This window comes from Acanthochromis polyacanthus, chromosome 8 (genome assembly GCF_021347895.1).
Source record: "Acanthochromis polyacanthus isolate Apoly-LR-REF ecotype Palm Island chromosome 8, KAUST_Apoly_ChrSc, whole genome shotgun sequence".
NCBI lineage: Eukaryota > Metazoa > Chordata > Actinopteri > Pomacentridae > Acanthochromis > Acanthochromis polyacanthus.
The window spans coordinates 42662869-42683212 of record NC_067120.1 but is presented as its reverse complement, the minus strand read 5'-3'; the positions used below and the strand labels follow the sequence as shown (position 1 = coordinate 42683212).

The following is a 20344-nucleotide window of genomic DNA, read 5'->3' as shown; positions in this document are numbered from 1 at the left end:
TTTCATGTTCATGTCCAACAGCAATAAGTCGCTTTCCACTGCAGGAACTTCCTGTTTGTTCTGGGGCAGCACTACCTTCAAGAACTGTCCTTGTAGAACATTTTTCTACAAGGAGCAGCAAACATCCTCCCCCTCCGCACTTGTGCACTTCTCCATGCATCGACCAACCACTCTTTACCATTACAATGAGACTGTCCTGGATTATATCAGACCAGTATTCAATATTCAACATCAAAGAATATAACAAAGACTTATCTCAGATAATGTATAAAAAAGACATCTTCCAAAAAATAATCAACTCCTCATTCTTCTGAATGAGGTACTCTTCTGATTTTTGCACTGTTTCAAAATTAAACAATATAAAAAATAAGCATTTGATTAGGTCACACATTCATTAGGTTATAGCATATAGCATTATAGCACAGGTTATAATATCATACCGTGCTCCCTCGTTTTGCTGTTGCACCTTCTAGCTCTCATCCTTATGGCTGATTCGGGGATCCCACATCCATGACTACTGATCAGGCTCCCGAGGCACCAGCAGATCTATGTCGAGTCTTTTCTGCTCTTCGTCGCTGTTGACTGTCTTGTAGCCGAGCAGTGACATGGCGCCTTTGCACACCTCCTGGATGCGTTTGACTTTGCTGTGCGGCAGCATTGTGCGCCACGCCTGAGACACGAGGTCAGCATCTCGCGATATGACTTTGAATGCGTCTTTCCTTCTTCCTTTGCCCTTCCCGTGGGTCATACGGTATACCCACTCCTTCAGCTGCTGCGTCATCTCCAAACCCACAAACTCGAACATAGCATCGATCTCCTCCAGCGGGTTGAGCACCATGTCCTCGTAGCGCACCATCTTGTAGCGGCCCTTCAGAAATGGAGGCGGCTTCAGGACGGCACGCTCGTTGATGCTCATGTGGCTACGGCAGATCTCCTGCATGACCTGGTGCTGCACCTCTTCGGCCGGGACTTTACACTGCTCCAACACAGTGGCACTGTCACGCCTCAAGTCATAGGCCGACTCCTCCCTGGATCGGAAAACCGCCCGCGGGTCCCGGACCAGGTGGATGATGCGGAGATCCAGGCTGGGGTCCTGCAGAAGGGGGTAAAGAGATTCCAGCTCAAAAAAGCGCACCTCCTTTAGCACCACATGGCTGTAGGTGTTGCAGGCCTCCTCAGCTCGCTGCAGGCCCTGAGCTTTGCAGTGCTGCTCACACTCAGTTCTGTTGCTTAACTGGTTCCGTGGCGTCAACATACAAGCCGGCGGTGAGCAAAGGGCCCGGCTTTGGGCCCACATGAACAAGGAGGTGAACCTGTATGGCTCCTGCATGTAGGCCTCCATCACAGAGAGGTCGCACTGGAAGACACTCCGCAGCAGATCCCTCACCGCCATGCGGAGCGACCGGGCGCCTTGATTCTGCAGCCGGGTCCAGACGTGCCACGCCGGCTCCATGAGGTAGAAGACGGACGGGTGCTGGCTGAACACCTGGCCCGTCAAGGACGAGCCCGATCGCCACGACGACAGCAGCAGGACGTGGACTTTGCCGTTGGAGGGGCTGAGCTGCAAGTACCAGCCGCAGAACAGCACCACCGCCGCCCCCTGCAGGATGACCAGGAAGGTCATGATGCTGAGGTTCACTCTGCAGTATGGCATCATGGAGGCTGCTGGTCGATGTCTGGGGGACCTGAGAGTCGCCTCGGCTGCAGAGAAAACAGATATTTTTATTTCTGATCACATGGCCAACGAGGTTTATAATTTAAGGGGACATATAGCTATTGAACCCCAGAACAATTCTACAATTTCATTTAGCAGAGGCTTTTATCCAAAGCGTCGTACATTTGAGAGTCGATACAACACCAGCAAGGGTCTAGTCAGGAGAAAACAATCTGAGAGGAGCCACAAAAGAAGTTCAACCTGATTTAATTTCAAGCAGTTCAGGCTTTTCAAACCCCCTGCAGGCTTGGAAAGGAGGTTATTCTTTTAAAAAAGTCACGAAAATTTGAATATTTGCAACAACCAGGAACTGTAAACCTAAAAAGACGGCTAATTTTCAACTTTCCAATCGTATTTAAACCAGTAATGTGTGACAATCAGTTTCAACAGGAAAATTAACCAGTTTCAACCTTAAATTGTGATAGTTGATTAAAATCACTTTATTCTACACATCTCCTTTAAGAAGCTCACAAGACTTTTGCACCAGAACCAGTAAAAATATTGGTGTAAAAATGCAGTTTTAATTGGAGAAACCTTAAAACCTGGCAGTTGGCTTCGAAGGTCATCATTTCTTTTAAAAAATTACCAAAATTACACAATTATTTCGGAGTCCGAGTCTGTAAACCTGAAAAAAAAAATCATCACATTTTCGGACAAATTATCTGTAACATCCATCTGGAAATTAAGTTAAAACTAACCTCAAAATCATGACATTTCATTAAAATACCTTTATTGTAACCCATGTCTCATTTATAAATTCACTAAAAATAGTCTGTTTGGAGCAGATCAATCACAAACATGTCAACAACTAATAAATAAATAACTTTCTTTAAATTTGAGAGGATCTTGAACCTGGTAGGTAGATTTGCAATTCTAAAATTACACGATTTATTATCCAGGAAAAAAAAACCTGTAACAAAAACGGTAACAACTGTGAAAATAGGGACAAATATCTGTCAAATTTTTATATTTTTGCTCTCTCCTCGGCATCCCCCCCCCTCGAAATACAAAGATGCCACCGTTCATTCGCTATCAAACCTTCCCAAGGTGCCAACCCAAGATCCATCGTCCTCTGCTTTCTAGAGTTTAAAACTAAGGAACACATGCTTCGTTCTACATAGAGCAAGAAGGACATCCAATTTCAAGGAAGACGTATTTTCTTCGAACAAGATTATACCAGCGATACCCTGGCCAAGAGGAAGGCATATGCCCCCATCAGAAAGCCGCTGAAAGAGAAAGAAGTGCGTTTCCAGACGCTTCGACCTTCACGACTCCAAGTCCATTACCAAACCGGACCAGTGGTTTACAAAGACGCCCAAGACGCCACGACTGACCTGAAGAGGAGAGGACTGATTGACGCAGAAACCTCTTCTCAGACAACAAAGCACCGGGAGTCATCTGGAATGAGGATGGCACAGTCTGCGTGGCAAAATGCTGACACCTCACGATGACCGGTAAATGGGAAAGAATTAAGCACATTCAGGAAAGGTTAAAAGAATTTCGACGCAACGAAGACGGCACTACTTAAGGTTTACTCTTTCCTGATTATCACTGAGTGTTCATGTATTAGTCATTACTCAACAACATTCGTAATCTTGACCCTGGGAAATTCATGCTTGGTTTTTCCTCCTATAGATGCGAGCTGCTCTGTTTGACACAGATCTCAGTTCATGGCTCGCACTGAGAGCGACTCCTTTGGTTTCAAAGGATTTCTCTCTCAACTCAGAAGTGGATAATGCACTTCACATTTGGAAGTCGTTTTTGTTTTATCTGTTCCCATCGTTCATTAGATAGACCGACATTTTTCAGTTTTTATTTTGATTGTTTAATCCTGGCAATAATTGTATTACTTTTTGAAAAGTAAAATGTCCAGACAGAAATCTAATTTTATTACCCTTAATGTAAATGGCTTACACATTCCCGTAAAGAGGAGTGAAGTCATGGCTAAAATGAAGCGTGAAAAGCAGGATGTCATATTTTGGCAAGAAATGCATCTTTCAAACAACGAACATGAAAAGCTGAAAAAATGGTTTAAACATGCTTATTATTCTTTTATAAAACAGGTAAAGCTAGGGGACTCTCAGTTCTTATCTCAAACCATGTAAATTTCCAATTCACCTCACAAGTTGCTGATGCTAAAGGGTGATACATTTTAGTAAAAGGCTTTATTAACACTGATCACTGATTGCATGGTGTGACCCGTCATGTGATGCCAGATGGAAGGATATGAATCAAGCTGAGATCCAAATTCCTCTCCCCTCTATTCTAGGGGACAAACAACTATTACAATCACTCTTACACAAAGTATTCTTTTAGAAAAAACACCATTAAGTATTTGGTTTAAAGAACTTAAAGACAAAGCAGTGGAAAAACATGCAAAGATTCTGCGCTGGCCCGCATATGATGGGGCTTTCACACCAGCAAGAAATGTTAATAGATTTAAATATTGATATAGTAAAGGTATTACTCCATACCGGAAAATATCTAACGACAAAGGACTGGAATTCTTTCACCAATTATCAGAAAGATACAACTTGGAAAGAGATGACTTTTATCTTCAATTAAGACATCATTTTAATGTATATACTAGATCCAAAAACCATGAAAGTTGCTCTTTAATTTTGCTTTTCATTGACGTCTGCAAAGGGAAACTTACCAAAAACAGGTTTCATCTCTCTCTCTCTGTCTCTCTCTCTCTCTCTCTCTATATATATATATATATATATATATGGTCAGAGTCATTTAATATTTAGTGTTTGCTGATACCGAGTCCAAAACCGACGCTGTTTTCCTTGATGATACACAACTTATGTACTTTTAGGTTGTTATCAATCCAGTGCAATGTGAGTGTTTTGTAAATGAAGATCAGAACGCTTGAGAAGCAAATTTAAAATCATTGTCATAATAACCTGCAGTGTTATCAATCCAAAACAGAGTGACCACCTCTGCAGTACTCAACATTAAGACCACCAACCAGGTACTACAGCTAATACACCAGTACAACTAATAAACTACTCATGAATGCTATCATCCTCTGGGCTCCAAACCAGTTTTACAGCATATCAAACACTGTCTAGTGATCCGCCTTTGGTATACATCATTGAGGACACAACCTTCCAGTCAAACAACAGCAACCAAACTTGTTTTATTTCAAATAAACATGTTGACAAACAAAAAAGGATTCCTCACCTGTATCCCTGCTGGTCCTAAATAAATCATCAGATTAGAGATATCCTGATCCGAGTCATTTCATATTTAGTGTCTGCTGATACAGAGTCCAAAACCGACACCGTTTTCCTGGATAATAAACATCTCTCGTACTTTAAGGCTGTTATAGTCAATCCAGTGTACTGTGTAAAACAACTAGGCTGAGTTTTAGTCTTGAGGAAGTAAAATGTAGAGCTCTGGAAAACTGTCGCTATTAGAGATACAACTTGTAATCAACCTCCAATGTGGTTTAAGTAGAGCAGACAATCTTCCACATCCTGATGGAGGTTTTGTGAGTGTCAAGGTAAACATGACTGGGTTATATCGACTTACCAGGGTGAAGAAAGCTCATCTATTCAATCTTAAGCTGCAGTCAATTCCAGCCATTTTCAGTACAAAAAATCGCTAATATTCTATTTGTAAATAAAAATATTACGAGAAATACAGGGAATATTGGACGCGCATCGCGAGGTGCATTTCCTCGAAAACGACCAATTCGTGGATTTTATACCGACTTCAAGACATGTTTTGGACAAAATAGTTTACTGGCTTGTTTTGTCTGGATGTCCAAGGTTGGATTATGGCCGTTTTTTGTGGAATATTTTCATCTGTGTGTAATAATGAACCCGGAAATGTGAGTCGCGCTGTGTATGTTGAAGCCGTGTACAGAGAACGGATGGATGGATATTCCTTGTTTGTCGGACAAATGTGTTTATATTACCGCTGTGGTAATCACATCTGAAAGTGGTTTATATCGGCGGATTCATGAGAATCTAAGCTTTCCATCGGCGTATAGTGTTTGTATAATCGCGTTTCAGACATTTAGCAAATTGCTTATGGAGATCTCAAAGTGTACCGCGGGCGGGACACTGAAGCGCAACGGGTTAACTTAAAAACAAAATCTCTGTCCTGAGTTCACTAACTACCACAGAGGTCTTTGTCATGGTGCCCACTGCTAGCTAAACTACCACAATGATCAGTGTCTTCATAACCTGCAGAGTTATCAACCCGACACTGATTAATCACCACAAATTGAGCACAGTTGCCATTTAACCTGGACTGATAATGCTGTTTTTGTCAACGTAGCCACAACTTGAAAGACAGATTGCTTCATTCTCATGGATAACATGAATTAAAACTCATTTTAATGTAGTAGTTTTGAGTTCTTTTGTTCAGGCATAAGGTGAGTAGAAAGATGTTGATTACCTTGACAGTTTCAGCAAAAGCTCTTGTCTCCTTCAGAAGCGTCTCACTGACAGCGTGTGATGTGACAGCTGGCAGATTTTGACAGTCGTTATATTCGGCAGGCCCAGAAGAACTGGCAGATCACAGCTAACCACACCTTAATGGTATGTTGTGGTGAACCCAACAGACCTGGCTGCCCCACCAGGTATGCACACTGAAACTGTCAAGGTAATTATCATCTGTCTATTCATTTTATGTCTAAACAAAAGAAATTAAAAGTACTGCATCAATAAGAAGACATGATGAACGTCTTAGAGCACATTTTAATTTACTTTGTATTGCTCTGCTGCTGATTGCTGTGAGTTATGACGCAAGTTTCATTGTATTTGGCACAATGACAATAAAAGCATTTATCTCTTCAGTGTCAGAGAAGTTATGACGACTCGAGCTTCCTCCTGTGTTGCCAAATACTGTGAATTCTCTGAGAAGGTGCGACTCTTACTCACAGGACTGGATCCACTTAATAGCCAGTTTGAGATCAAGAACACGCTGCATCGTCACCAGAAGGACGATATAAATTTAAATATAACCCAGAGTTAATGTGTCATGAGACGGTGCTGCAGGGGTTGACTGCTGACATACAAGTACTGGATGGCATTACTTTGGTCTCCATTACTGTGATAATTACTACTGTGAGGAACCTCAAAGTTATCTTTGACCAGGACATGTCCTTTAACTCACACATAAAACAAATCTATAGGACTTCCTTTTTCCACCTGAGAAATGTTGTAAAAATCCAGAACATCCTGTCTCAGAGTGATGCAGAAAAACTAGTCCATGCTTTTGTTACTTCCAGGCTTGACTATTGTAATTCCTTATTATCAGGATGTCCCTATACTTCTCTCAGACATCTTCAGTTGATCCAGAATGCTGCAGGCAGAGTACTGGCAGGAGTTAAAGAGAGATCATATTTCTCCTACGCTGGTTTCTCTTCATTGGCTTCCTGATAAATCTAGAATAGAATTTAAAATCCTTCTTCTGATATATAACGCTCTTAACAGCCAATCTCCATCATATTAGACCTGATAGTTCCATATTATCCTAGCAGAACTCTTCACTCTCAGACTGCAGGCTTACTTGTTGTTCCTAGAATCTCTAAAAGTAGAATGGGAGGCAGAGCCTTCAGTTATCAGCTCCTCTCCTGTGGAACCAGCTCCCAGTTTGAGTTCTGGAGGCAGACACCCTCTCTATTTTTAAGACCAGGCTAAAAACCTTCCTTTTTGATAAATCTTATAGTTAGGGCTGACCGGGTGTGTAACGTCAACAAGGGCGTAGGTTTGCATAGGGACGGTAGGGACATAACACTACCAACTTTTCAAGAGGGTCAAATTGTCCCCACCAACTTTTAAGCAACCTTATTTGCATTATATAATGAGTTCAGTTATATAGGTAATTTTGATTGTCTTCCCATATGTTGTAAGGATAGAACTGACCCTACCATTATTAAGTGAATTATTTTCATTTTGTTCAGACCAGGTTCAGACTTACATTTACCCCTTTTCACTTGCTGAATGTGCCGGTCCAATCAAACGTGTGTTTGATTGGCTGATGATTTGACACCCCCCCGCCACCCACAAGCACACCCACACAGCCCCGACAGAAATACACAAGAAATAAACATGCCGCCTTCTCCGCCCCCTTCAAAGAGGAGGGATATTAGAAGTTTTTCGGCCAGCAGCAGCAGCAGAGGACACTGTAAGTAATGTAAAAAGACGTCAGTGTTGTGGACGTGGGGAACACACCACTAATGTTGCTGCTGAAAGTCCGACCTGCATCAGAGTTAGCATAACATTAAACTGTGTGAACTTGCTAACCTGCAAAACTCGAGTAGGAAGCTGCTTAGAGAGAATTGTCCTCCTGTATGTGTTTTCTACTGTTAACGTTAATTAAACTGTGAGAAATGTAGTGAACTCTTCTGGAAAATATAGAACCAGAAAAACGTGAGCAAGAAGCTGCTTAGAGAGAGAGGTCCCAGTCTGTGTTTCACAGGAAAGTGTTGACAGTCAAAAGAAAACACATGCTGCTGCTTTTCTTCATGTAAACGGCCTGGTTTAGAAGGAAAGAAGGCTAGAGCATGTTGTGACTTTACACTTTTGAAACCAAATACCTATTAGTGCATTTATTTATTAATTAAAATGTATTTAATTACTATCACCTGAACCAATACACATGAAAATTAGTATAAGTCAATACAGATTTATTTTGCATTGATCATTTAGCTTATCAATTAATTAGGTTCATATTTGTGAGAAATGTAGCCCTGACCCCCGTTCACCCAATCTGTTTGGTCTTATTAATGTCCCGTCCCCAGCAAAAAGTGTACATGCAGGTTATGCTGTTATATCGTCCCTACCAATGTTGAGACCAAACCTATGCCCTTGAACGTCAATGATCAGTCCCAGTGAGTATCTTTAGAGACGAACTTTAATGGAGGATGTCAGGAACATACATGCCTAGCGTGTGTATTATTTACCCCCAGATCCCTGCGCACATGACCACTCCCACCTTAGTCACTGATGACTGCGCATCACAGCATGCGTTAACTAGTCCCTCTTATTATAACTTAAAGTCATTAAATTACAGGGTGACCCTGAGGGGGTCAGATGGAGGCTTCATTTGCACATCTGGCTTCCTCTTGGACGTCCCTTAGTTCTGCCCCTAGTCATGCTGCTATAGGCTTAGGCTGCTGGGGGACCTCTCTGGATGCACTGAGCCCTTCTCTAACTACCTTTATATTTAATCTATGTACTGTTATTTCATTACACTAACTCTGTTTCTCCCTGTGTCCTTTCTCTGAGTGTCCCTGGTCCCAGAGCTGGATGCTTCAGATCTGTGGTTGCTGTCCCACCAACTGCTCTGGTCTCCATCATGTCCACTGTGGGATGCTGCTACAATTCTACAATTTCATTTAGCAGACGCTTTTGTCCAAAGCGACGTAGAACACAAGCAAGAATTCAGACATAAGGATAAACCTGTAGTAAGTGCAAAAGTGCTTCGAGTGCGATTGGTCAAAGGTGTTGGCATCAAGTTGCAGAAGACTTCCCACCCCCCACTTTTTTGGGGTTTTTTTCAACTTTGTCAGTGCTAAATAAGTGCTGGGTTTTGGACCAACTGACTTATTCTACCCCTAAGGTGGAGTCGGATTAAGTGCCTCGGTGTTCTCTGAACAACTGAGTCTTCAATTGTCTCTTAAAAGTAGAAAGGGACTCAGCAGAACGCACAGAGTTTGGTAATTTGTTCCACCATTTGGGAACAACAGAGGAGAAGAGTCTGGCTAGAGATTTGGAGCCGTGCTGGGCTGGAAGCACCAGGCGTCTCTCACATGCAGAGCGAAGTGGGCGTGAAGGGGAGTAGACCTGGATCAGGGAATCCAGGTAGGCTGGGGCTGTTCTTGTAAATGTTTTGTAAGCCAGGAGGAGAGTTTTGAATTTGATTCTGGCTGCAACTGGAAGCCAGTGAAGGGAGATGAACACTGCTGCTGACCTTCCTCCACCCTGCTGCTTCCAGTTGCCCTTTTCCACCAGTCTACTCTGCATCACCCTCACTATACTTGATATGCTCATCTACATACTGTCTGAATTTTACTACGAGCTATATACGTAGAATATTTAATGCCACAGCCGTACACCATAACAGAAAACTATGAATCAGTTTCAATGTTAGCTTGTACTTTGTATGTGTCATCTAGCTTATCATACATGTACCTGATTTTGTGTCATATGTTCCTAGATCCCAACACCTCTCTTCTCCCATCCCTCTACCTCTCTACCTCTTCTGTCCCTCCCAGCCCGCCCGGCCAGCAGCAGATGGGTCCCCCCACATAAAGAACCGGGTTCTGCTCAAGGTTTACATCCGTTAAAAGAGAGGTTTTCTTGCCACAGTCGCCTTAGTGGAAAGAAAACAGAAAATATTCACATTTCAGAAGCTGCAATCAAGAATTCACGTTACATGCATTATGCTAAATAGGGAATAAAGATACAAACATACAAAAACGCTTATTTTCATTCATTGTTTCCTAAATAAGGTTTAAAAATGTCAAAATATTGTGAAAAATGACCAAAATTTCCAAGATGACATCCTCAAATGTCTCATTTTGTCCAAATATATCCAGTTTAGAGTCATATAGGAGGAAAAAAATGAAAATATTAATATTTATGAAGCTGCAACCTGTTTTTTTTTAACCTGTTTTTACTTCAGTTTCATAAGAAATGTCAGAATGACGGTGCTAAAGGTTGAAATAAACTCAGTTTTTACTATTATTGGTCATAAAACTTCATGCATTCACAGTGATTGTGAGAAATCAGCAGAAGATTACTGACATTTGGGCGCCATCTGCTGGCTGAGAATGAATCTGAACTGGTTTTAAATGAGATGCTGCCACAAAATGACCACAAAATGACCACGGACACATAAGAAACAGCCATAGAGAGACTAAAAATGACGACACAGTGATAAAAAAAACAACCACAGATAGAAGAAACCGACTAAAACTACATGAAAAATGACAACAAGCAGTTATCAGGAGGCTCAAAACGTGTTACTGTTGGTAGTTTGAAGAGTTTGGGGCGTTTAATTTATTCTTTTATTGAGCCTCTGTTTAAATTTGAATCTTGTCATTTGAATTTCTCTATTTGGGTAAATTCAATAAAAGTTTGAGCATTAATTTTGTCATTTGAACTTGAATTGTTGCAATCATTTTTCAAACTTTTTTAAGCTTTAATAAATGAATAAAAATTAATCTCAGAATTTGATTTGAATTTTTCAGCTTGATGAAATATAAAATTTTGTAATTTTACACTGAATTATTCAAAATAAATTGTTGAAATAAAAATTGAGCTTAAATATAAAAACAAAATTTTAAATTTGAATCTTGTAATTTAATTTTTTATTTGAATATTTGTAACAACAATTATTTTAATTTCTCATATTTAATTATTGCAATAATATTTTTTTAAATTCTGATCTTGTAAATTGAATTTCTCATCTTCAATAAATGTAACAAAAATGAGTTTGAATCTTATTTGAATTTCTGAGCTTCATAAATATTTCCTATGTTTTCCCCCATCATTCTGTTCTGATTGTGTTTTTAACTGCTTAGAACAAAGTGTGCTGGCATTTGAAAAATGTGCTGTAAAAGTCTCGTGTTTTGCAGGTGGTGAAGCAGTAACTGAGAAAAGAGTTGATGAATGTTGATGACTGAGCTCACTGAATGCGTTTTGCGTGAAACCAGTGGAAAGTGATTCATAGTTCGGTCCACATGGACTTCTGTTTTGCAGACTGTGTTCAGAGTTTTGACTTCATGTGAGTTCAGTTTTGACCAATGCGTGTTAGCAATCTAAAAAACTGTAAGCAGGCAGGCTGTGTTAAGGTGTGACTATCCCCAGTTAACCTGGGTGTGTTTCCTGAACAGTCACCAGGGGTTGAACACCTGGCAGGATGACAAAGATCTCTGTGGATGAAGTGTGACGTTTATTGAACTGATCGCTGGAATGATGAGTCAGACTGTAGTCTCTAATTTTATCTGGATTCCATCGTTTCCTCGCACCGTTCATTAAAATAAGTGTTTTTATTTCCCCAGCACATTAATTTTACTGTCTGTAGGTGATATTTACATGGATATAGACTTAAGTAATGATGCTGATGTTTTTGGCCAGATTTTCTTCATCCAGTATCTTTATTTCACACACAGCCAGGTCTGATCTGGATAAATCTGCAGCGAAACATCTGGAGGCTGAAACTATCACCAGTTAACCTGATCACCAGTTAAACTGGAATAGCGGCACCAACAGATGACCAGAATCCCGTCAAAAACTTTTGTCCACATGTCAGACCTGTCTGTAAAACACACAGAAGTGAAACAGAACATTGTACAGGTAATAAAGTATGACACTGAAAGTAACATCTGTGGTTAACAGAACAAATTCCAGCTCGCTCCAAATCAGCATCAGACACATGATTGATCTTCTTAATTGTTCTCCATGTAGAACCTCCTGACATCATTATAGACTCTATAATATAATATAATATAATATAATATAATATAATATAATATAATATAATATAATATAATATAATATAATATAATATAATATAGTATAATATGATATAATATAATATAATATAATATAGTATAATATAATATAATATAATATAGTATAATATAATATAATATAATATAATATAGTATAATATAATATAATATAATATAGTATAATATAATATAATATAATATAATATAGTATAATATAATATAATATATATAGTATAATATAATATAATATAATATAGTATAATATAATATAATATAATATAATATAGTATAATATAATATAATATAATATAATATAATATAATATAATATAATATAATATAGTAAATATAATATAATATAATATAATATAATATAATATAATATAATATAATATAATATAATATAGATATAATAATATAATATAATATAATATAATATAATATAATATAATATAGTATAATATAATATAATATAATATAATATATAATATAATATAATATAATATAATATAATATAATATAATATAGTATAATATAATATAATATAATAATATAATATAGTATAATATAATATAATATAATATAGTATAATAATATAATATAATATAATATAATATATATAGTATAATATAATATAATATAATATAATATAATATAATATAATATAATATAATATAATATAATATAATATAAACTCTGTAACATAGAACAATGTGGAGCTGCATGATTTCTGCGTTGGTTTTCCACTCCTAAAAAGAATGAAAATGGAAAAAGGCTGGAGTACATCCATTCTCGATGTGTTTACGGTCCAGACCAGCTGGTCTTCCTCGGTGACTTCCGGTGTCGCAACAAAATAAAATAACAGCTGTATTTTGTATTTTGGGTTAAAAAAGCTTGAACAAAAATCCAACACTGATTTTATTCATTAGGTAAATAATATGTTTTTACATTTAGGTTTTAATAACTGAAAAACAAAAAAACAACATTATTTATTGGTTTTTTAGATTTTATTTTGAAACAGAAAAACGAATGAGTGAACCGTACACGGATTCTCCACGGATTCCAGCTCTGTTGGTCTTTGTGAAAGACACATTCTCTGTTTTTATGACGCCTGAATGCACCAACAAAACCTGAATGTAATTCACTTGTAGACAAGAGGTGTCGGAAATGTGAAATTGAAATCGCTTTATCTTCATAATTTAGTAAATTCACTGTAAAATGAAAACATTAAGTACATATAAAGATGTTAAAGGTAATCTATGTCTCCAACTGCAGTCTAAACAAAGTGTTTAAGTCACTAATGATGTTTCTGTGATGTTAAATAAGCATTTTTTTTAAAATAATAAACCCAGGAATATAAAGTCATGTAGAAATAAACCACCAGAGTAAAAGTAAAAGTGCTTCCTGAGCGTCTCAGAGACTCGGTCGGCCTTCAGGGACGCTGGCAGGACGTCCGGCTGAAACAATGAGCCACCAAATGAGGGGAGTTCAGATTATTTGTGCCTGACAGCGGCAGATCCACCAAACATCCTGCAGACCTGCAGAGCCGCCGTTTAAACCCAGACTCACTGTGTGCAGAGGAAATCGGAAGCTACGCAGCATTTTGAAACAAGAAAAACAAGCTCTCTGTGCTTGTCCCACGAATGTAATTATCACATTCCGTTTGCAGATGAATTATTTGCATGTGAGGCCATGTGACTAAGAAGGACTATAATACATTTTATCCTGGAGGTGTAACTGCAGGAACCAGCAGGTTGTTTAGAGGCAGTTTTAATAATTCCTGTAGAATCTTTTTAAAGGCTGAAAAAAGTTCCTATTCCAGGGAAAGACAACAAGCTCCAATGCAACAAGCAGTTCTGGGAATCTTCTCTCAAAAATACGATCAGTAAAGTAAAATTCACAACATATTCTGACACAACATACAGCAAAAAGTCCTTTTCAGATTCAGATATTTTTTATTCATGCACAGGGAAAGATAAATATATTCTTCCAAAGCAGTTTACAGCAGATGTACATGAAAGGGAACCCCAGGGAAGCTTTTAGTTAGAGGACCAGAGCAACCGAAAACATCATCACCCACATTCCCCCACAAAAAGTGACCATAAAGAGACACAAAAGGACCAGAATATGTGAAATCATCACAAAGACACACAAATGGGGGCATAAAATGATAAAATGACTGTAAAGAGACACAAAACAACCAGAACATCTGAAATGCTGGTAGAGACACATAGAGTGAGCATAAAACAATCAAAAATGACTTCCCCAATAATATATAGTTTTTGTTTTCCTGGCGTTATGAGTGCAGCGGACGGGAGACTGGGATGAGCTCACATAAATGTTTTTTGAGTTGGCTGATAACCTGATCCATAATACAGACGTTGTGATAGATGTTAAAATCAGAGAGAGAGGAAAATGGGGCCAGAAGGAGCTGCATGAGCAGACCATGTAAGAACATGAATTATCTTCTTTTGCAAACAGTGTAGTGTGATAAGATGACTTGGAAAAGTGTTACACCATATTATATTCCAATAGTTGGTATGTGGTTCAATGATGGATCTGTACAGAGTAAGAAGAGCAGAGAGTGGGAGATAATGTCTTAGTTTAAAGAGTAAACCAGTATATTTTGATAGTTTGCTCATTAACACGTCAATGTGATACCTAAAATTTGTAAATTCATCTAAGTGGATACCAAGACATTTTGTAGAATTTACTTTGTTAATGTTTCCCCATTAATATTATATATATATATTAGACCCTCCAGAAAAATGCAGGCTAAAATCCTTGATTCTGTGGGCGAAAATCCTTGATTATGCAAATAAATATGCGGGGTTTTTATGCAATTTTATGAGGGGAAATGGCGGAAAGTTGCAAAGTATGCCAATAGTTGTGAAATATGCAAAAAGATAGGAAATAATATGCGAAAAGATGCGAAAAAAAATAGGTGATTCTTCTCCTACGTCCTGTTAGTAGGCTACCTCTGAATGAAAAAGAGCAATATAAAGATAAACAGACATACTACATGCAAGACACATCACAGTAAGTGCTGCCAATGTTTCATTGATTATCAGCTTAAGCATGACTTAAACATTCCTCAATCACAAATTTCTCAGAAATAAAACATTCTTTCTGCTTAGTTATACTTTTAGGTAGAGCAAACTACCTGCAACACGGTTGATTTTCTTCGGTGCTCCAGAACGATGTTGCACGAGGTGCACAAAAGTTTCCCCCCACTTTCCTGCAGTAAATCTGGGTACTGTTTTGCCCAGTCTCTGGCTGAAATATTCGTTGGTAAATGTGATCTTTGAGCATTCGCCATTCTTGTTTTTCGTCTCTGAGCGCCGCGCTCCGCATCAGCTCATGCTTCTAGTGTGTGTGTGTGTGAATGCGCGAACTGATGACGTCAGGCCGGGCGTCACATAAAAACTCACAACTCCATTTATATTGGTTATAGTTTTCTCATTTTATGCGGAAATTGTGAAATCAAGCGGGACCCGCATATTTCTCTTTTTTTTCGTGGAAATGTGAGATTCTTGCGGAAATTATGCGCTGTTTTGGGAAATAATTGAGCCCCACATAATCAGCGGCATTTTGGTGACTAATGCAGGAATTCATACGATCGCATAATCGCGTTTTTCTGGAGGGTCTAATATTTATATATATGTATATATATATATATATATATATATATATATATATATATATACATAATATATACAAAATACTATGTTGATCTTGAGTGATAGTTTATTGCATTTGAACCAACTCTCTCCAACTCCATATTAGCTAGAGCCTGAAGTAGGGCTGCAACTAACGACGCGTCGACGAGTCGTCTGAGCACGATATGTCATCAAAAGCAGAAGTGAGCGCGCAATGCAACAGAAATCACCTTCCGACCGGAGCGCGGAACATGGACGAATGTCGGCGCTGCATCGTGCATGTATTATGTATGCACGCTGCAGCGCGGATGTCCGCGTTCTATCGTAAACATGGATGTCAGCGTTTACTATACAGCTGTATCTAAACGCAGACATCCGCGCTGCATCGTGCATGTATTATGTATGCACAGTGCAGCGCGGATGTCCCCATGCTTAATTCTTTTTCCCTGTGATTCGTGGCCATTTTATATCCTGTAAGTAGCTTCTGAACCAGCTCAAAGCAGTACCTCTAACGCCATAGTGGGCACTTTGCCATGCAGAGTCTCAAAATCAATGGTGTCAAAAGCCTTTGACAGATCAAGGAAAATTCTAGTGGCATCTTCACCATTGTCAATAGCAGCATTCATTTTTTCAATTAAATCTAGAAGCGGCATGCAAGTAGCGCTGTGTTTCCTGAAGCCATACTGGGAGGAGGGGAGGATCTGAAGTTTATTACAGTAACCATGAAGTCTGTTGTACACGGTCCTTTCCAGTGCTTTGGACAGCGTAGGCAGTATGGAAATTGTCCGGCAGTTGCAGATATTAGTTTTTGTCCCAAGATTTATAAATGGGGAGATTTTGAGCAATTTTAGTCATTTTTGGAACTCTCCCAGTGATTAAGGATAGATTTATACAGTAAACAAGTGGTTTCAGGATAACATTCACAGTGGCCTTCAGGATGCTGCTGCAGATTTCATCAGCCCTATGTGAGCTTTTCATGTTCATGTCCAACAGCAATAAGTCGCTTTCCACTGCAGGAACTTCCTGTTTGTTCTGGGGCAGCACTACCTTCAAGAACTGTCCTTGTAGAACATTTTTCTACAAGGAGCAGCAAACATCCTCCCCCTCCGCACTTGTGCACTTCTCCATGCATCGACCAACCACTCTTTACCATTACAATGAGACTGTCCTGGATTATATCAGACCAGTATTCAATATTCAACATCAAAGAATATAACAAAGACTTATCTCAGATAATGTATAAAAAAAGACATCTTCCAAAAAATAATCAACTCCTCATTCTTCTGAATGAGGTACTCTTCTGATTTTTGCACTGTTTCAAAATTAAACAATATAAAAAATAAGCATTTGATTAGGTCACACATTCATTAGGTTATAGCATATAGCATTATAGCACAGGTTATAATATCATACCGTGCTCCCTCGTTTTGCTGTTGCACCTTCTAGCTCTCATCCTTATGGCTGATTCGGGGATCCCACATCCATGACTACTGATCAGGCTCCCGAGGCACCAGCAGATCTATGTCGAGTCTTTTCTGCTCTTCGTCGCTGTTGACTGTCTTGTAGCCGAGCAGTGACATGGCGCCTTTGCACACCTCCTGGATGCGTTTGACTTTGCTGTGCGGCAGCATTGTGCGCCACGCCTGAGACACGAGGTCAGCATCTCGCGATATGACTTTGAATGCGTCTTTCCTTCTTCCTTTGCCCTTCCCGTGGGTCATACGGTATACCCACTCCTTCAGCTGCTGCGTCATCTCCAAACCCACAAACTCGAACATAGCATCGATCTCCTCCAGCGGGTTGAGCACCATGTCCTCGTAGCGCACCATCTTGTAGCGGCCCTTCAGAAATGGAGGCGGCTTCAGGACGGCACGCTCGTTGATGCTCATGTGGCTACGGCAGATCTCCTGCATGACCTGGTGCTGCACCTCTTCGGCCGGGACTTTACACTGCTCCAACACAGTGGCACTGTCACGCCTCAAGTCATAGGCCGACTCCTCCCTGGATCGGAAAACCGCCCGCGGGTCCCGGACCAGGTGGATGATGCGGAGATCCAGGCTGGGGTCCTGCAGAAGGGGGTAAAGAGATTCCAGCTCAAAAAAGCGCACCTCCTTTAGCACCACATGGCTGTAGGTGTTGCAGGCCTCCTCAGCTCGCTGCAGGCCCTGAGCTTTGCAGTGCTGCTCACACTCAGTTCTGTTGCTTAACTGGTTCCGTGGCGTCAACATACAAGCCGGCGGTGAGCAAAGGGCCCGGCTTTGGGCCCACATGAACAAGGAGGTGAACCTGTATGGCTCCTGCATGTAGGCCTCCATCACAGAGAGGTCGCACTGGAAGACACTCCGCAGCAGATCCCTCACCGCCATGCGGAGCGACCGGGCGCCTTGATTCCGCAGCCGGGTCCAGACGTGCCACGCCGGCTCCATGAGGTAGAAGACGGACGGGTGCTGGCTGAACACCTGGCCCATCAAGGACGAGCCCGATCGCCACGACGACAGCAGCAGGACGTGGACTTTGCCGTTGGAGGGGCTGAGCTGCAAGTACCAGCCGCAGAACAGCACCACCGCCGCCCCCTGCAGGATGACCAGGAAGGTCATGATGCTGAGGTTCACTCTGCAGTATGGCATCATGGAGGCTGCTGGTCGATGTCTGGGGGACCTGAGAGTCGCCTCGGCTGCAGAGAAAACAGATATTTTTATTTCTGATCACATGGCCAACGAGGTTTATAATTTAAGGGGACATATAGCTATTGAACCCCAGAACAATTCTACAATTTCATTTAGCAGAGGCTTTTATCCAAAGCGTCGTACATTTGAGAGTCGATACAACACCAGCAAGGGTCTAGTCAGGAGAAAACAATCTGAGAGGAGCCACAAAAGAAGTTCAACCTGATTTAATTTCAAGCAGTTCAGGCTTTTCAAACCCCCTGCAGGCTTGGAAAGGAGGTTATTCTTTTAAAAAAGTCACGAAAATTTGAATATTTGCAACAACCAGGAACTGTAAACCTAAAAAGACGGCTAATTTTCAACTTTCCAATCGTATTTAAACCAGTAATGTGTGACAATCAGTTTCAACGGGAAAATTAACCAGTTTCAACCTTAAAATTGTGATAGTTGATTAAAATCACTTTATTCTACACATCTCCTTTAAGAAGCTCACAAGACTTTTGCACCAGAACCAGTAAAAATATTGGTGTAAAAATGCAGTTTTAATTGGAGAAACCTTAAAACCTGGCAGTTGGCTTCGAAGGTCATCATTTCTTTTAAAAAATTACCAAAATTACACAATTATTTCGGAGTCCGAGTCTGTAAACCTGAAAAAAAAAATCATCACATTTTCGGACAAATTATCTGTAACATCCATCTGGAAATTAAGTTAAAACTAACCTCAAAATCATGACATTTCATTAAAATACCTTTATTGTAACCCATGTCTCATTTATAAATTCACTAAAAATAGTCTGTTTGGAGCAGATCAATCACAAACATGTCAACAACTAATAAATAAATAACTTTATTTAAATTTGAGAGGATCTTGAACCTGGTAGGTAGATTTGCAATTCTAAAATTACACGATTTATTATCCAGGAAAAAAACCCTGTAACAAAAACGGTAACAACTGTGAAAATAGGGACAAATATCTGTCAAATTTTTATATTTTTGCTCTCTCCTCGGCATCCCCCCCCCTCGAAATACAAAGATGCCACCGTTCATTCGCTATCAAACCTTCCCAAGGTGCCAACCCAAGATCCATCGTCCTCTGCTTTCTAGAGTTTAAAACTAAGGAACACATGCTTCGTTCTACATAGAGCAAGAAGGACATCCAATTTCAAGGAAGACGTATTTTCTTCGAACAAGATTATACCAGCGATACCCTGGCCAAGAGGAAGGCATATGCCCCCATCAGAAAGCCGCTGAAAGAGAAAGAAGTGCGTTTCCAGACGCTTCGACCTTCACGACTCCAAGTCCATTACCAAACCGGACCAGTGGTTTACAAAGACGCCCAAGACTGACCTGAAGAGGAGAGGACTGATTGACGCAGAAACCTCTTCTCAGACAACAAAGCACCGGGAGTCATCTGGAATGAGGATGGCACAGTCTGCGTGGCAAAATGCTGACACCTCACGATGACCGGTAAATGGGAAAGAATTAAGCACATTCAGGAAAGGTTAAAAGAATTTCGACGCAACGAAGACGGCACTACTTAAGGTTTACTCTTTCCTGATTATCACTGAGTGTTCATGTATTAGTCATTACTCAACAACATTCGTAATCTTGACCCTGGGAAATTCATGCTTGGTTTTTCCTCCTATAGATGCGAGCTGCTCTGTTTGACACAGATCTCAGTTCATGGCTCGCACTGAGAGCGACTCCTTTGGTTTCAAAGGATTTCTCTCTCAACTCAGAAGTGGATAATGCACTTCACATTTGGAAGTCGTTTTTGTTTTATCTGTTCCCATCGTTCATTAGATAGACCGACATTTTTCAGT

General features: G+C 39.9%; 2 protein-coding genes across 2 annotated transcripts; both read right to left on the bottom strand.

Annotated features, from left to right (window-relative positions):
• Positions 1–325: 325 nt before the first annotated feature.
• On the bottom strand, positions 326–1694 carry LOC127535158 (carbohydrate sulfotransferase 6-like). Its single transcript, XM_051952313.1, has one exon. The coding sequence runs from the start codon at positions 1655–1657 to the stop codon at positions 515–517; it is 1143 nt and encodes a 380-aa protein (XP_051808273.1). The 5' UTR covers positions 1658–1694; the 3' UTR covers positions 326–514.
• Positions 1695–15963: 14269 nt separating this feature from the next.
• LOC127535157 (carbohydrate sulfotransferase 6-like) lies at positions 15964–18522 on the bottom strand. The gene has a single exon (XM_051952311.1). The coding sequence runs from the start codon at positions 18483–18485 to the stop codon at positions 17343–17345; it is 1143 nt and encodes a 380-aa protein (XP_051808271.1). The 5' UTR covers positions 18486–18522; the 3' UTR covers positions 15964–17342.
• Between the last annotated feature and the right edge of the window lie 1822 nt (positions 18523–20344).

Bases quoted from the DNA above. Each gene is read 5' to 3' on its own strand.
- LOC127535157 (XM_051952311.1), bottom strand. From the start codon at position 18,485: ATGATGCCATACTGCAGAGTGAACCTCAGCATCATGACCTTCCTGGTC.
- LOC127535158 (XM_051952313.1), bottom strand. From the start codon at position 1,657: ATGATGCCATACTGCAGAGTGAACCTCAGCATCATGACCTTCCTGGTC.